The following is a 15,439-nucleotide window of genomic DNA, read 5'->3' on the forward strand; positions in this document are numbered from 1 at the left end:
CTCATTGCATCCCCCTAACTCATCTTTAAGTAGTAGTTGGATTCATCACTGAAAGTGAAGAAGAAAATCTAGTTTCTTTTCTCCTTTCTTGTGGTTGCTCATTATTCCCTAAAGTGGTGTGCTTGGTAGGTTGTGGTTTTAAATAAATATGCTCCAGAAGCCAGAGAACTTCTCAGAACCTTTATTGTAATTTAGGCTTTTCAGAACAATCATTATCCACTGAAAGTCAAAACAGACTCTCAAACCAAAGCAAAGAACTTCTCCGCACCATGGCTTTAATCTGTAGCTTATTCCCTTGCCCGGTTTTAACACAGAGGTTCCCAACGTGGGGCCCTTGCCCCACGGGGGGGGGGGGGATTTGATTTTTAATGGGGGCAATTGGAACTTTGTTTAAACCAAGTTATTGGCATTTTAGGCTTACTCCATATGAGTAGGAGTTACCTTTTGAATAATAAGAACTATATGTCATGGGGCGGGGGAGGCATCAGGATTTTAGAACTGCTTAGGTGGGGCATGGCCAAAAAAGGGTTGGGAACCACTGCTTTAACACGTGGCCTATTCCATTCTTCTGCCATGCTAAGAAATCCAGCCCCCTTTGCTTGCAGATGTCCAAAGCAGACCCTTTGGTGCATTCAAACATTACAAATACACTCTTACTTACTTACTTACTTACTTACTTACTTGTTGTGATTCCGTCTGAGGCCCCTCAGGGAACGGCTGATCCTCTGCCGGCTTCCTGCTCAGAGGGGGAGGATGAGGAACAGGAGGTTCAGGCAGACGGGGAGGAGGAATCTCAGGCTGAGGGAGAGGGAGGACAGCCAGAGTCCCCCTCGGGGGAGCTCTCCCCAGCAAGCAGCCTGGATTCCTTAGATGAAAATGCACAAGCAATCATCGATCTCCGGCAGAGAAGAGCAACACAACGAAGGGGACAATTAGCCAGGTACTTTCAGCACTAAAGAGGCAACAGCTGGGTTTGGGTGTGGTGCTCTCTGGAAAGGCTGAAAAGGCAGACCCACCCTTCCTGGCTTGTGGAGTATTATCTTTGGGAGTCCTGGGACCTGGCTGTGATCTTTGGCGTCTTGGAATTCTAGTTTGTGACTTTGAATACTGAAACCTTGGGGGGGAAAGGTGTGGGTCTTATTCTCTACAGTGGTGGGTGTGCCAGCAAGAAGTCTGATGTATTGTCTGGCCATCAGGACTCTGCTGTGAAGTCTCATAGCCTGCCTGTTGGGAAGAACAGGTTTTTCTCTGTGTTTATTTTTCAAACTATAAAGTGCTTTTGCTTTTACCAGCATGTCTGGCTGCTTTTTCCAGTTGGTGTTGAAATCTGGGGGCACCCAAACAGAACACTTACTTATTTTATTTATTTATTTATTTTATATTTATGCCGCCTTTCTCCTTAGACTCAGGGCGGCTTACAACATGTTAGCAATAGACTATCTGCTGCACGAATCCCAGCGACCAGTTAGGTCCCACAGGGTGGGTCTTTTCCAGGTCCCGTCAACTAAACAATGTCGCTTGGTGGGACCCAGGGGAAGAGCCTCCTCTGTGGCGGCCCCGGCCCTCTGGAACCAACTCCCCCCAGAGATTAGAATTGTTCCCACCCTCCTTGCCTTTCGTAAGCTTCTTAAAACCCACCTCTGCCGCCAGGCATGGGGGAATTGAGATATTCTTTCCCCCTAGGCCTTTACAATTTTATGCATGGTATGTCTGTATGTATGTTTGGTTTTACAATCAGGATTTTTAACTGTTTCAATTTTGGATTGTCATATGCTGTTTACTACTGTTGTTAGCCGCTCTGAGTCTACGGAGAGGGGCGGCATACAAATCCAATAAAATAAAATAAAATAAAATGGCACTTTCGAACAGAGCCAGCCTATTGCCCCCACAATCCGGGTCCCCATTTTACCCACCTCAGAAGGATGGAAGGATGAGTCAACCTTGAGCCGGTGATGAGATTTGAACCGCTGACCTACAGATCTACAGTCAGCTTCAGTGGCCTGCAGTACAGCACTCTACCTGCTGCGCCACCCCGGCTCATTAACTCTTAACTACAGTGAGGGGTAAATGATACGCAGGACTGTTAGTGAGAAAAACTTTTTTGAGGGCAGGACATCCTAGACTTTGGTGCATCTCAGAGACAAGAATAAACTATAAAGTGAACTATCTAAAAGAAGGGAGTGGGAAAGGGGAAAAATATTTTGCCATCTCTCAAAACAAGAGATTTAACATATACGAGGGACTTTAGCAGGAGGATTCAAAAAATGATTGCTGAAAATCAAAACTGATAATCAAGAGTGGCTGACTTCCACAAGATCTTGGGTTGTTTACAGGTCAGAGATTTGAGCAAAAATGCCAGAATAAAACAAGTAGTTTATTTGAGGTGAAATAAACTTGCTGTGAGTCCCCAAGTATGGTAGTAATAAATAGCAGAACAAAATAATTAAAAAAATTACAGAATGTAATTACAGGAAAAAATGATATTTGAGGATCATGAGGGAGAGTGACCTGAAAGCATTCCGCCCTCCCCCGGTGGGTCGCCCTCTAGGGAGGCACAGCATGCCATGATTGTCACATCAGAATGAAATGACAGAGAGAAACTTTTCTCGATGGGAGGACAACCTCAAATGAATAAAGGTCTCTCCTATTTATTGTGTTTTCACAGTTCTGACATGTGGTATAGAATAACCAATTCGCGAACGTCACATACATTATGCCAGCACCATATAAGCAAACTTCTCTTGTGGCTTCCCTATAGATAATTAATGGAAGCTACAATCTTTGCCCCTTTGTGTATGGAATGTGTATTTACTGGTGATTAGCAAAGGAATGTGTAAGGCATATATTTCCTTATCATGATTCTGCAGGATGCTTGCTCAGCCTGGACTTTGCTTCCTGCCTTTCCATAGAGGAAAAATAAATATCTTATTCAGCACATAATTTAGTCTTAAAACATCACTCTCCAGCAATATTTTATTTCCAAATTTCAGTGCTTAAAATCTATGATTACAACAGTGACCCGCAACTGAGATGAAAAGGCATCGTGCGGCAATAATAACCTTGTGACTCTCTCTCGGCTTTCCAATATTTTAAAATCCCCATTCCCCTCCTCCTCCTTGGAAAGCGGTAGGAGTTGCGGGAGTTCCTTTTCCTCCTCCATCTTTTCTCAACAGCTGATCGGCACCTGTTTGCCTAGCTACCCAGCCTGAGGCGGGGGGGGGGGGGCGCGACCCAGGAAATAGACGGTGGGAAACACGAAGCAAATTGTCACCCCAGTGAGTGACACTGGTGAGGTTGTAAGTCGAGGACTTAACAGTTCGCTTGAACTATGATGATCATTCAAGCCACTCCCACCTGATCACATGGCAGGCAAGCCACACCCACAAAATAAGCCACACCCACAGTGTGGCAGTAAAAACTTTGGCTGCCCATTAATGCCTGGAACCCATTACTGGTCACAAGGCATCTATTTGTTTGATGCGGAGGATAGATCTTCTATGTTGGATCTTCTATGATTTATAGACTTCAACTCCCAGAATCCCTGATCCAATCATGCTAGCTCAGGAATTCTGGGAGTTGAAGTCCACATGTCACAGAAGAGCCAACTTTGCCTACCCCTGGTCTGGTAAAGCCTATTCCCTCCTTGCGGGAGAAGCTCCTTTTCTAAACTGTGGCATTAGGAGTAAACTTTGATCGATGTGAGGTGGAACAGACTTTCATTATAAAAAAATACATGTTGCCCACTCTCTACTCTTCAAGTACTGTACAAACATATATAACTCTGGGTATCTTTTTTTTCCTGCTTTGGGCAGCCTCCTCTTTTCCAACCAGCTCTTTTGAGCGTTTGGCACACTCTTGTTTCTCCCAATTTGAAAAAAAAACCAGTAAGCAGAATGGAGCATGGCAAGGTGCCCCTCCTGCTTGGGCTGGCGGGGCCACGCTTGGCGCGTCGGAGGGCGAAGGCTTCCGGACAAGGCCCCGCTTTCCTTTCCCTCAGCGTAGCCCCCTCGGGCCTAATGAGTTGTCCAAAGGAAGCAGGGTTCCAGCGCGCGCGTGGCTAGCGGGACGCTCCGATTGGCCAGCTGCGCCTCGCGACCTCCATTCATTAATAAATTAGCGGCACGCTCCAGCCGAGCGCAAGGCACCAATCACACCCCGGGATTGTCCCGGTTGCCAACACACTTTCTGAGGGTCAGATAAAAGGGGGGAGGGGAGAGGAGGGGGGGAAAGAGGAGCACGCACACACCCTAAAAAAAAGAAAGAAAAGAGATGAGCGATGATAATGAAATGAAAAGGAAAGCTAAACCTGAGGGGGGGTGGGAGAGCCGAGAAGGCCCCGGGGGTACATTTGATTGTTTTCCACGAGGTATATAAGGGGTTTTAAGTAGAGTCGTGTGCCAGACACACAGCCGCGGAAACACAAGCAGCTTCCCTTTAACCGGAGGGTCCCGGCGCGTGCCAGCAGCTCTCCTCACGGAGTCGCCCCGTTTCTCACAGGCAGCTCAGACGGCCCATGCAACCGGCCCTTTAAAGACATTTTCCCCACCCCACCTCGTCCCCCCCCCCTCCGAGCAAGGGGGCCCTGGACCCACACCAACACCCAGCCGCGGTGGGATCTTCTCCAGCAAGCGCCGGGAGGGAACGGCGCAGGGCCAAGCTGAACCCTGAAGGTCGCCCCAAGGGGCGGTGCGGAACGAGAGAGAAGCAGCCAGTCGCGTCTTCGGGCCAATTTTTTTTTTAAAGGGGGTCGAGCGAAAAAACCCCAATTCGGTTCCTTCCAAAAGAGCCAAGTAAGTTTCCGACCCTCCTTCTCTCTCTCCCCTCACCCCACCCCGCCATTTCTCTGAGGCGAACTTGGTTGGCTGCGAGCCTGAGTTTCCTGAGGGAGAGGCAGCCAAAACTCCCGCTTTGGCGCTCAGGCGCAATCGCAGTGTGGCGCGCTCTCTGCCTCGCCGGCCGTCGAGAAAAACCGGAGCGCAACTCGCTCCGAAGGCAACCCAGCCGGTTTCTTGCAATGCCTTGGCCGACCGGAGGGCTGGAGGCGAGGCGCCCTTGCGGTTTAGTTCCCGCTCGCTACAGTTAAACCTTCCGAGCGAACCCCGACGCAGCGAAGTCAACGGCGTCCGTGATCCCAGAGAGAGTCCTTAAGAGCTGCAGCAGCAGCCTTTGCTGAGCTCCCAAAACAAGACTTGTGGACTTCAACTCCCCTAATTCCCCAGCTAGCTATACTGCGGAGAATTCTGGGAATTGAAGTCCACAAGTCTTAAAGTTGCCAAGTTTGAAGGCCTCTGGCTTAAGAAGTTAGCGGGAATCCAGCGCTTAGCTTTGCACTGACCTGTGCGTCGACGGACATCGACGTTCCCTTGGCTATCTATCGAGGCCTTGGGAAAGTTTCGCACAGGCGCATTATAGACGAGGCCGGGGCTCTTGGGGAGCAGGGAGATTTACCTCAGTGACCTAATCCACGCCTGGGTGCACTCATACGCGCGGCGTTTTGGGTGGGTCGGGAAGGGATGCTGGCCCTCGGGAGCTCCAATTGCCTTTCCTCCAAAATGACCCGGTTTTGTGTTCTTCTTTGCAGGATGTTCGCGAAGCCGGAGAGCCTGGAAGTGAAGGGGGAAGAGGGGCTCCTTGACCCCCGGTCCTCGCCCTCTTCTACGTTGTCGTCGTCTTCTTCTTCCCCCTCCTCCTCCTCCTTCCCCCTCGCCCCTTTCTCGTCAGGCTCCGAGGGGGAGGACGAGGTGGAAGAAGAACCGTCCCCCGCCCTCTCCCCTTCGGGGTCGTCGGCTCCCGAGGCGGCCGCCCGAGCGGCGGAGCGCGCGCGCCTCCTTCCCCTGGTCGGCTTGAGGCGGCTCGACTGTAGGAGGCGCTCCGGCCGGGCGCGTAACGCCACCACCCGCCTCACCAAGACGGCCGAGACGGTCCAGCGCCTCAAGAAGAGCCGCCGCTTGAAAGCCAACAACCGCGAGAGGAACCGGATGCACAATTTGAACGCGGCCCTGGACGCCCTGCGGGAGGTGCTGCCCACTTTCCCGGAGGACGCCAAGCTGACCAAGATCGAAACGCTGCGCTTCGCCCACAACTACATTTGGGCGCTCACCGAGACGCTCCGCTTGGCCGACCACTGCGGGGGCGGAGGAGCGGCCGCCGCTGCTGCCGCCGCCGCCGCAGCTGCCTTCTCTGAGGCAATGTTGGGAAGCATTAGCGGCGGCGGCAGCAGCACTGTTTCCCCGGCCTCCTCCTCGGGTTCCTGGAGCTGCACCACTAGCCCCGCTCCTTCGGCCGGTTCTTCGGCTTACAGCTGTACTTTGTCGCCCTCCAGCCCCGGCAGCTCCGTCTCAGAATTGGACTTCTGGCAACCGGAAAATCCCGGCTATGTGGTGTCCAGAGATTTAATCTGAAGCCCGCCCGTCCCTCACCGCTGGGGAGACTGACGTAGGCCACCAGTGGCGGAGATCCCGGGAAAGATCCGATTCCCGGGAAAGATCCGTCGTTCACCGGAACGGGCTGGAGGCAAAAGTATTCATTGATCCCAGGGACGCAGACTGTGGTCCTTTGTAGGCCTCTGGACGCATTTTGAGTGTCTTCCTCTCCCCCGCACGATCCCCTCGACGTTGGCGGTGTCTGGCCCTGGTGGCATCTGCTTGTTTCCCATTGCCAGCCTGGCGGCTGTGGGAATTACACCGGCCAAACCAAACTTTTCTGACACTGCGATGTGCACTTTCCCACAATATCTTTTGTTCTTTCTCTCTCTGCCTCCCACGCTCACGGCGAGGTACATACCTCTTTTCCCTCTCTGCTTTTGAGCCAGCTGTCTCCTATGATTTATGCGGAGTGAAAAGGAGAGAAAATGGTTTTGTTTATCTGCTGATTTGATTGTTTAGATTGAGTTTAGAAGGCACAGCTTAATTTGTAGACATTATCCCCATGAACACAAGCGTGGAAATTTGAGGAGGGGGGAGAATGTAGAAACAAGAGTGATAGGATGGATGGGCCCCCTTATGCAATAAGAGTCTCTTATGCATTATTTATCTTCACCTTTGATTGATGGAAAATGTCCTTGTTCTTTCAAAAGACAGGAAAAAAACGTCAGAGAGGTCATAAATTGTAATGAGCAACAAACTTTTGCTTTTATTTATTGCAAAGGAAATAAAAAAAACATTTTTTAAAACATGGGGGAAGGGGAGAAGAAACACAGATATATTTTTGTATATTTTACAGAGTTTATTCTAGTATGTATTTACAGCTGCAGAGCAAGGAAGTGGTTCTTAAACATATAAAACATAAATAAAGTATATAATTTTTCACGAGAGACACTTGTGGTGATCTTTGCTTAATGGACTGAAGATTTATTTCTGGGCTGTGACTGATTTAGTAGATGTCCTTTGATGTAAATCCTAAACTTTCTCTTTTATTTATGTGCTTTGCTAATAATGCATCACAGATCTGCTCTAAGGTATCCCCCTTTAAAAAATAAATTAATTCCATCATCATGAATATACCACTGCATCCACAAGGGTCTAAATAAAGTATTTGATTTAAGTCAATAGTAATTTTTTTGCTTGTTTATTTAAGTAAACTGTGTACCTTGAAGTATAGGCTGGGATAATGTAATAATGATGCTTGAATGAGGTTTCACTTCCTGAGTCAGCAGCAAAAAACAAAAAAAAATCTAATCCTATTTTTTAAAAATAAATGCTTTAGGAACAACAATTCCATGCACTGTGAACGAAAATTAGTAATTCTTAAACAAATGATTAAACCATATCTGAATGAAATAATCTTCAATACTTATATTTATGAAGCATCTATTCATAAAGAAAAAATGAAACGTCAGTATAATCCAAGATTGTAGATAAGAGGTTGCACTGTCTTCCCAGCATTGCAGATTGATCTTAAGAACATAAGAACATAAGAAGAGCCATGCTGGATCAGGCCAAAGCCCATTGAGTCCAGCATTCTGTGTCACACAGTGGCCCACCAATTGTCTATGGGGATCTTGAGCAGAAAGAGAAGGCAAGACCCTCCCTTTCCCCTGACCCCACAACAAATGGTACCCAAGGAAATCCTGCCTGCCTCAACCAACATAGAGGCGGCACATGGACATTGGTTTCAATAACCACTGATACACTTGGCATCCATGAATCTGTCTAATCCTGCCCTGAAGCTATCCAGGCTGACAGCTGTCACGACCTCTTCTGGAAGTGAATTCCATAAACCAATGACACTCTGGGTGAAGAAATATTTCCCTTGATTTGTCCTCACTTTCTTACCTATGAGCTTTATGGAGGGCCCCCTTGCCCTAGTATTGTGTGATAGAGAAAATAATTTTTCTCTATCCACCTTTTCTATCCCATGCATGATTTTATGCACTTCGATCAAGTCACCCCTTAAACGCCGTCTTTCAAGGCTGAAGAGACCAAGGCGTTGCAACCTGGTTTCATAAGGGACATGCTCCGTTCTTCATCCTCCAAAGAAGATGATCTTCTATGCCAGGGATGTCAAACTCAAGGTCCATGGGCCTGATCCAGCCTGCAGGGTGCTAAGATCTGGACCGTGGAACTGCTCTGGATGGGTGCTTCTGCCAGCAAAAATGGAGGTCGTGTTGGGCTTCATGCAGCCTTCCCGAGCTCTGTTTTCATTGGAAGAGGGTTGCAAGAGGCCATTGCAACCAACAACTGAGCTCTCGAGGGCCCTCAGCTTTCACTGGCAGAGGGTTGAAGGAGACTCACAGCCAAAAATGGAGTTCAGGACCTCATTTTCTCTGGCAGAGTGTTCGGGCCACCACAGGTACCTCTAACATGACTGATGTTGAGCAGTCCACGCCCAGTCTGGCCACGCCATTCCATCCCTCCCAAGGTCAAACACAGCCTTAATGCCTCCTCAATGAAATTGAGTTTGACACCCCTGTTTTATGCTGTCCACCATGCTTGATAAATCCATATTTCTTTATATAGTGATCAGTTCTAAGTTTACGATATATAATTAAGAGCCTTGCCACAATCGGTCAATATGGGATATTATTCCAATTCTTTATTCCAGAGTTCCTGTACATAAGTAATACCCAATGCATTAATGCTTCCAGTTTATAAAAGCATGCTCTGGACTTAGAAGCATTCAGAACAAAGCCCCTTGCTAATAGTAATTCAGCTGCTGTGAAAGTGCAAATGCATTGGACCAGATTACCTCCGGAACTGCCTGCTACCGCACGAATCCCAGCGACTGATAAGGTCTCACAGAGTTGGCCTTCTCCGGGTCCCGTCGACTAAACAATGTCGTTTGGCAGGCCCCAGGGGAAGAGCCTTCTCTGTGGCTGCCCCGGCCCTCTGGAACCAACTCTCCCTGGAGATTAGAACTGCCCCCACCCTCCCTGTCTTCCGTAAACTACTCAAGACTCACTTATACCGCCAGGCATGGGGGAGTTGAGATATTCCCTCCCCCTAGGCCATTACAAGTTATGTTTGTGTGTATGTTTGGTTTTATAATAAGGGTTTTTAGTTGTTTTATTATTGGATTGTTACATGCTGTTTTGATCATTGTTGTTATATTATTACAGATTATGTAGAGTAGCCTGAACCAGAGTCCATGACAGATACTGGGTTATGTTTCATAAGTGTTGTGGTTAGCTCTGGCCCAGCTCCTGCCCCAAGGAAGAAGAAAATAAAGGGAATGCTTAAACAACAGAATATCAATAGTACATCAAACATTTTTGAAATCAAACTGTCTGTTCTGTCGGGCTCTCTGGTAGACTCCTCCCAAAAATTCACAGGTACAAATTTCAGACACACACACGTTTGAAAATTCAAAACAATGTTCTTTGTAATGAAAATTCACTTAAACTAAGCCCTCTTTTGGTACAGCAAAGAGCACTCGTCTCCAAACAAACTGGTAATTTGTACAAGTCCCTTATCAGTTCTGAGATACTTAGCTTGCAGCTGTGAGGCAATTCACAGTCCTTCTTCTTTCACAAAGTGAAACACACTTTGCTCTGGTTTAGTTTCAAAGCGGGGGAAAATCAGCACACAAAAGGACAAAGTCAGCAAAGCAGTCAGGAAACACAATGATCAAATGATCCTCCACAATGGCCAAATCCAGAGGCTGCTATTTATAGCAGCCTCACTAATGACCACAGCCCCACCCAACCACAGGTGGCCTCATTTTCTTTGATAATAATCTCTCAGTTGTTGCTGCCTATGCATCGCTCTCCACATGCGTGGCTGTATCATTAACTCTTGTTCTGAATCCAAGGAGGAGCTAGATAATTGATCTCCTTCTGAGCTGTCTGCCATACTCTCCTTCTCCCTGTCACTCATGTCTTCTTGGTCAGAGGAGCCTTCATCAGCAGATTCCACCGGGGGCAAAACAGGCCTGCAGCATGTGGATGTCTCCCCCACATCCACAGTCCTTGGGCCAGAGCTAACCACAACACTGTCCATTTAGGAAGCAACACTGATTGACAATCCATTTCATTTTGTTGTCAGCACATTCAACTCTGTACAGAACAAAGTATTCAATGAGAATATTTCATTCATCCAGATCTAGGGTGGGTTCTTTGAGTGTTCCCTTTATTTTTTTTTGAGCAGTGTACAAAACCAGGGCTGGCTGGATGCTTCACAGACAGGTCATTCTCCAGCTGTCTAGTGGGAGCCATCCAAAATGAAAGAGGAGTATGGACGGGGCGGGGCAGGGGAAGAGCTTAGTCCTCTCCCTTTCTTCACTCAGCTTTATCCATTTGGAATGGGCTGAGTGACAGCCGGCAGACGCGCATCACGGGAGCCTTGTCTTAGCACGTGGGGGCTGCCTCGGGGAGCCCATGCCTTTCAGGAGGCAGCCAGCACTGTCCTCCTCCCAGCAGCCATGAATGAGGGGGGTCCAGAGGACAGAAAGACTGAAAGTCCTTTACAGTACTAATGAGGGAGTGAGAGTCTTGAAGGCAGCGTGCTTGCTTCAGCCAGTCCAGATATACACAAGGGTGTGATATTAAATGTTGAGCTAGGGATGACATGATAGTGGTGTTCCAATATCTCAGGGGTTGCCACAAAGAAGAGGGAGTCAGGCTATTCTCCAAAGCACCTGATGGCAGAACAAGAAGCAATGGGTGGAAACTAATCAAGGAGAGAAACAACTTAGAACTTAGGAGAAATTTCCTGACCGTTTGCACCATTAACCAACACATAGTATGCAAACTTAGAGCAAGCAAACAACAGTGAAAACTGACAACAATTTGATTTATTCACCTTGATGAGAGGCTGTCTGATTTTCACCTATTCATCACAGGACCACAATTAGAATAGAATAGGATAGGATAGGATAGGATAGGATAGGATAGGATAGAATTTTATTGGCCAAGTGTGATTGGACACACAAGGGATTTGTCTTGGTGAATATGCTCTCAGCGTACATAAAATAAAATATACATTTGTCAAGAATCATGTGGTACGACACTTAATGATTGTCATAGGGGTCAATTAAGCAATGAAGAAGCAATATTAATAAAATCTTAGGATATAAGCAACACATTACAGTCATACAGTCAACATGGGAGGAAATGGGTGATAGGAATGATGAGAAAAACTAGTAGAATAGAAGTGCAGATTTAGTAGAAAGTCTGACAGTGTTGAGAGAATTATTTGTTTAGTAGAGTGATGGCGTTCGGGAAAAAACTGTTCTTATGTCTAGTTGTCTTGGTGTGCAGTGACGTTTTGAGGGTAGGAGTTGAAACAATTTGTGTCCAGGATGTGAGGGGTCAGTAAATATTTTCCCCGCCCTCTTTTTGACTCGTGCAGTATACAGGTCCTCAGTGGAAGGCAGGTTGGCAGCAATTGCTTTTTCTGCAGTTCTGATTGTCCTCTGAAGTCTGTGTCGGTCCTGTTGGGTTGCAGCACCAAACCAGACAGTTATAGAGGTGCGGATGACAGACTCAATGATTCTCTTTCATTTTTATTCTAACCCTTTTTCTTTTCCATGTTGCATACACAGAATCCACCCCCCCTTTTTTTGGCCATCTCTGGATAACACTACCAGGAAATTCTAAAATACACATTGAATGGTGTTGTGATTCAGCCTGAGGCTCCTCAGGGACCGGCTGGATCTCTGCCGGATCCATGCCCAGAGGAGGAGGACAGTGAACAGGAGGGGGAGGACCAGGCAGACGGGGGAGAGGAACGTCAGGAGGAGGAGGAGGGAGAGCAGCCTGAGACTCCGGGGGGGGGGGGGGGGGCTCTCCCCAGCTAGTAGCCTGGATTCATTGGATGAAGACGCACAGGCTATAATAGACATGAGGCAGCGACGAGCAGCTCAAAGACGGGGCCAATTAGAAAGGTATTTCCATCCCTGAATTGGCAACAGCTGGGTTTGGGTGTGGTTCTCCTCAGCAGGGTTGAAAAGGCAGGCCCGCCCTTACAGTCTTGTGGAGAGTTATCAATTGGGAGTCCTGTGACCTTGCTTCGATTCTCGGCGTCTCTGATCTTGGCTTGTGGCCTAGAAGTCTGGAAGACTTGGGGGAGGCGTGGGTTTTATTATCTCCAGCGTTGTTTTCGCCAGCAAGAATCCTGTTTTATTGCCTGGCCTTCGTGAAACCTCTGTGAAGCTTCATAGTGTTCCTGTCTGTAAGAACAGTTTTTGTTACCTGTGTTTGCTTTGAATTATATAAACTGCCTTTGCTTTTTACCAGTGTGTCTGGATACTCTTTTTGGTTGGTGTTGGCGTCTGGGGGGACCCAGACAGAACAAATAGGATATGCAGTTCATGAATCTATCTATTGGATCTGATCCTGAAATGCAGGTGGGGTGAGAGAGAGAGAGATGCTAGCAAAAAAAGAAGAAGAATTAATGAAATTAGATTATCCCCCCCTTTTTTCAGCCTTAGGCTAGAAATGATCAGCTCTATTGTTTCCTAGCCAAGTAGGGGGTTTATTGTGTGATAAATAATTCTCCCCTCTCCCACCCTTTTAAAAGTGCAAATTTGCATAATCACCACTTTGATGTACGCAGCAATCTGAGAACGAGAAGTCCAAATCTTGCAGTCGCCTAGAAGGGACAAAACGAGAGCCAATCTTTTACTACCGTGACAGCGGTGCAGGACCAGCTTTACGCTTTTGTAGGGGAGAGAAAAAAGGAAGAGAAAAAAAAAGAATGTCCCTTTTTAATGATTAAACTCTGGCCATGCCAAAGGGGGAAGATGTCTGCTCACTTTAGCTCAGAACTAGATGAACATATGACTTTGCTTCCTGGTTTTTTTTTCTTTCTTAAAAGGGTGCTTATAAGGAACGCAATAGGAGTTTTGGTTTATCCTGTATTAAGGGCAGTCGTGTTTATTAATGTCTATTAATTAAGGTTTTAGGTATAGCGTATGGTAAATTATATCTAAACTGTGTGAAATAAACGAGATTTAAGAATTTTGCAGTGTTCCAGCTCTGCTCATGCATTTGACACTGAGCTGAAAAACAAACTACTTGTTAAATACTCTGGATGTTTATATTTATTTATTTTATTTTATTTTATTTTATTTTATTTTATTTTATTTTATTTTATTTTATTTTATTTTATTTTATTTTATTTTATTTTATTTTATTTTATTTTATTTTATTTTATTTTATTTTATTTTATTTTATTTTATTTTATTTTATTTTATTTTATTTTATTTTATTTTATTTTATTTTATTTTATTTTATTTTATTTTATTTTATTATTTTATTTTATTTTATTTTATTTGATTTGATTTGATTTGTATGCCGCCCCTCTCCGAAGACCTCGGGGTGGCTAACGACAATGTAACAAATCTAATATTACCTTTTTTAAAAATTGGGGTAGAGCAGGTGTGAAATACTTCTGGTTCAGCCTGGTTTGGGAGAAAGAGAAAGAAAGAAAAAGAGAAAGAGAAAGAGAGAAAGAAGGGGGAAAGAGACAAGAAAGAAAGAAAGAAAGAAAGAAGGAAAGAAGGAAAGAAGGAAGGCAGGCAGGCAGGCAGGAAGGAAGGAAGGAAGGAGGAAGAAACCTATGACCACAATTGAGCCCAAACTTTTGGTTGCTAAGCAAAGCATTGTTAACATAAGAACATACGAAGAGCCATGCTGAATCAGGCCAAAGCCCATCGAGTCCAGCATTCTGTGTCACACAGTGGCCCACCAATTGTCCATGGGGATCTTGAGCAGAAAGAGAAGGTAAAACCCTCCCTTTCCCTTGACCCCCAACAAATGGTATTCAAGGGAATCCTGCCTGCCTCAACCAACATAGAGGCGGCACTTGGACATCCAAAGTGAGTTAAGTGTTAAGTTAATTTCCCCATATTTTACAAGTTGGCCACACCCACCCAGTCACCTGAACAACAAGCCGTGCCCACCAAGCCACGCCCACATAACCAGTAAGGGGGGGGGGAGAGATTTCACCATAGGGGTAGACTTATGTTAGAAATCAGGGAAATGAAATAAGTAAGATGACTAAAGTGATCCAGTAGCCAGGTTCATAATATTTGGATGCATATAATATTTCTGACTTTTTTCATAGTCATTGTCTTGCTAATCACAAATTAGCAGCAGCAAGTAACAAACTGAGATGTTTGCATTATGATAGTGGGCTTTATAAAACCCATTCCTCCTCTCACTTTTCCGTGGCACTGGTTTAAATGCTTGCACTGCCTAATCACTTCAACATCTCTTATAAAGCCTGACTTATAAAGGCATGACTTTAAAAGCCATGACTTATAAAGCCCTTCGTGGCATCGGACCAGAATACCTCCAGGACCGCCTTCTGCTGCACGAATCCCAGCGACCGATTAGGTCCCAAAGAGTCGGCCTTCTCCGGATCCTGTCGATGAAACAATGTTGTCTGGTGGGACCCAGGGGAAGAACCTTCTCTGTGGTGGCCCTGACCCTCTGGAATCAACTCCCCCTGGAGATCAGGATTGCCCCAACCCTCCTTGCCTTTCGCATGCCTTTCGCAAACTCAGGCATGGGAAATTAATTCCCCCAGGCCGTTCCGTTTTATGTATGGTTTGTCTGGGATGTATGACTGTTTTATATTAAGGGTTTTAACTGTTTTTAAAAAATCATTAGATTTGTACTGTGTTTTGCTGTTGTGAGCCGCTCCGAGTCTCCGGAGAGGGGTGGCATACAAATCTAATAAATAATAATGATAATGATGATAATGATGATGATGATGATGATGATGATAATAATAATAATAATAATAATAATAATAATAATCTCCCTTTGAGATTTGCTGAAACTTTCCTATGCCAGGAAAAAGCCATTTGTAGAATTTGATGGATCTAATATCGCACATCACTCTCTGAGATTAAGTTTGCTCTTTAACCCCCAGAGGGGTTATCCAACTAATTCTTTGGCTCTTGGGACCATTCCAAAAGCTGCTATATTTTCAAGCTAAAATTATTGATGGCTAAATAGGTTCTGACTCCTACTTCAAAATTCACAGGCCATAAA

General features: G+C 46.0%; 1 protein-coding gene across 2 annotated transcripts; it reads left to right on the top strand.

The window, feature by feature from the left end:
* Window positions 1-4,424: 4,424 nt before the first annotated feature.
* NEUROG2 (neurogenin 2) lies at window positions 4,425-7,312 on the top strand. Of its 2 annotated transcripts, none has more exons than XM_070756664.1 (2): window positions 4,425-4,790; window positions 5,582-7,312. In XM_070756664.1, exon 2 carries the CDS (start codon window positions 5,583-5,585, stop codon window positions 6,399-6,401), a length of 819 nt encoding a protein of 272 aa, XP_070612765.1. In that variant the 5' UTR covers window positions 4,425-4,790; window position 5,582; the 3' UTR covers window positions 6,402-7,312. The 2 variants fall into 2 exon arrangements, with proteins under 2 accessions (XP_070612765.1, XP_070612766.1); XM_070756665.1 differs by lacking the exon at window positions 4,425-4,790 and adding an exon at window positions 5,463-5,498.
* Window positions 7,313-15,439: the final 8,127 nt, after the last annotated feature.

This window comes from Erythrolamprus reginae, chromosome 7 (assembly GCF_031021105.1).
Source record: "Erythrolamprus reginae isolate rEryReg1 chromosome 7, rEryReg1.hap1, whole genome shotgun sequence".
NCBI lineage: Eukaryota > Metazoa > Chordata > Lepidosauria > Squamata > Dipsadidae > Erythrolamprus > Erythrolamprus reginae.

What these genes read in the sequence shown, in the direction of transcription:
- NEUROG2 (XM_070756664.1), top strand. Translation starts at nt 5,583, where the DNA reads ATGTTCGCGAAGCCGGAGAGCCTGGAAGTGAAGGGGGAAGAGGGGCTC.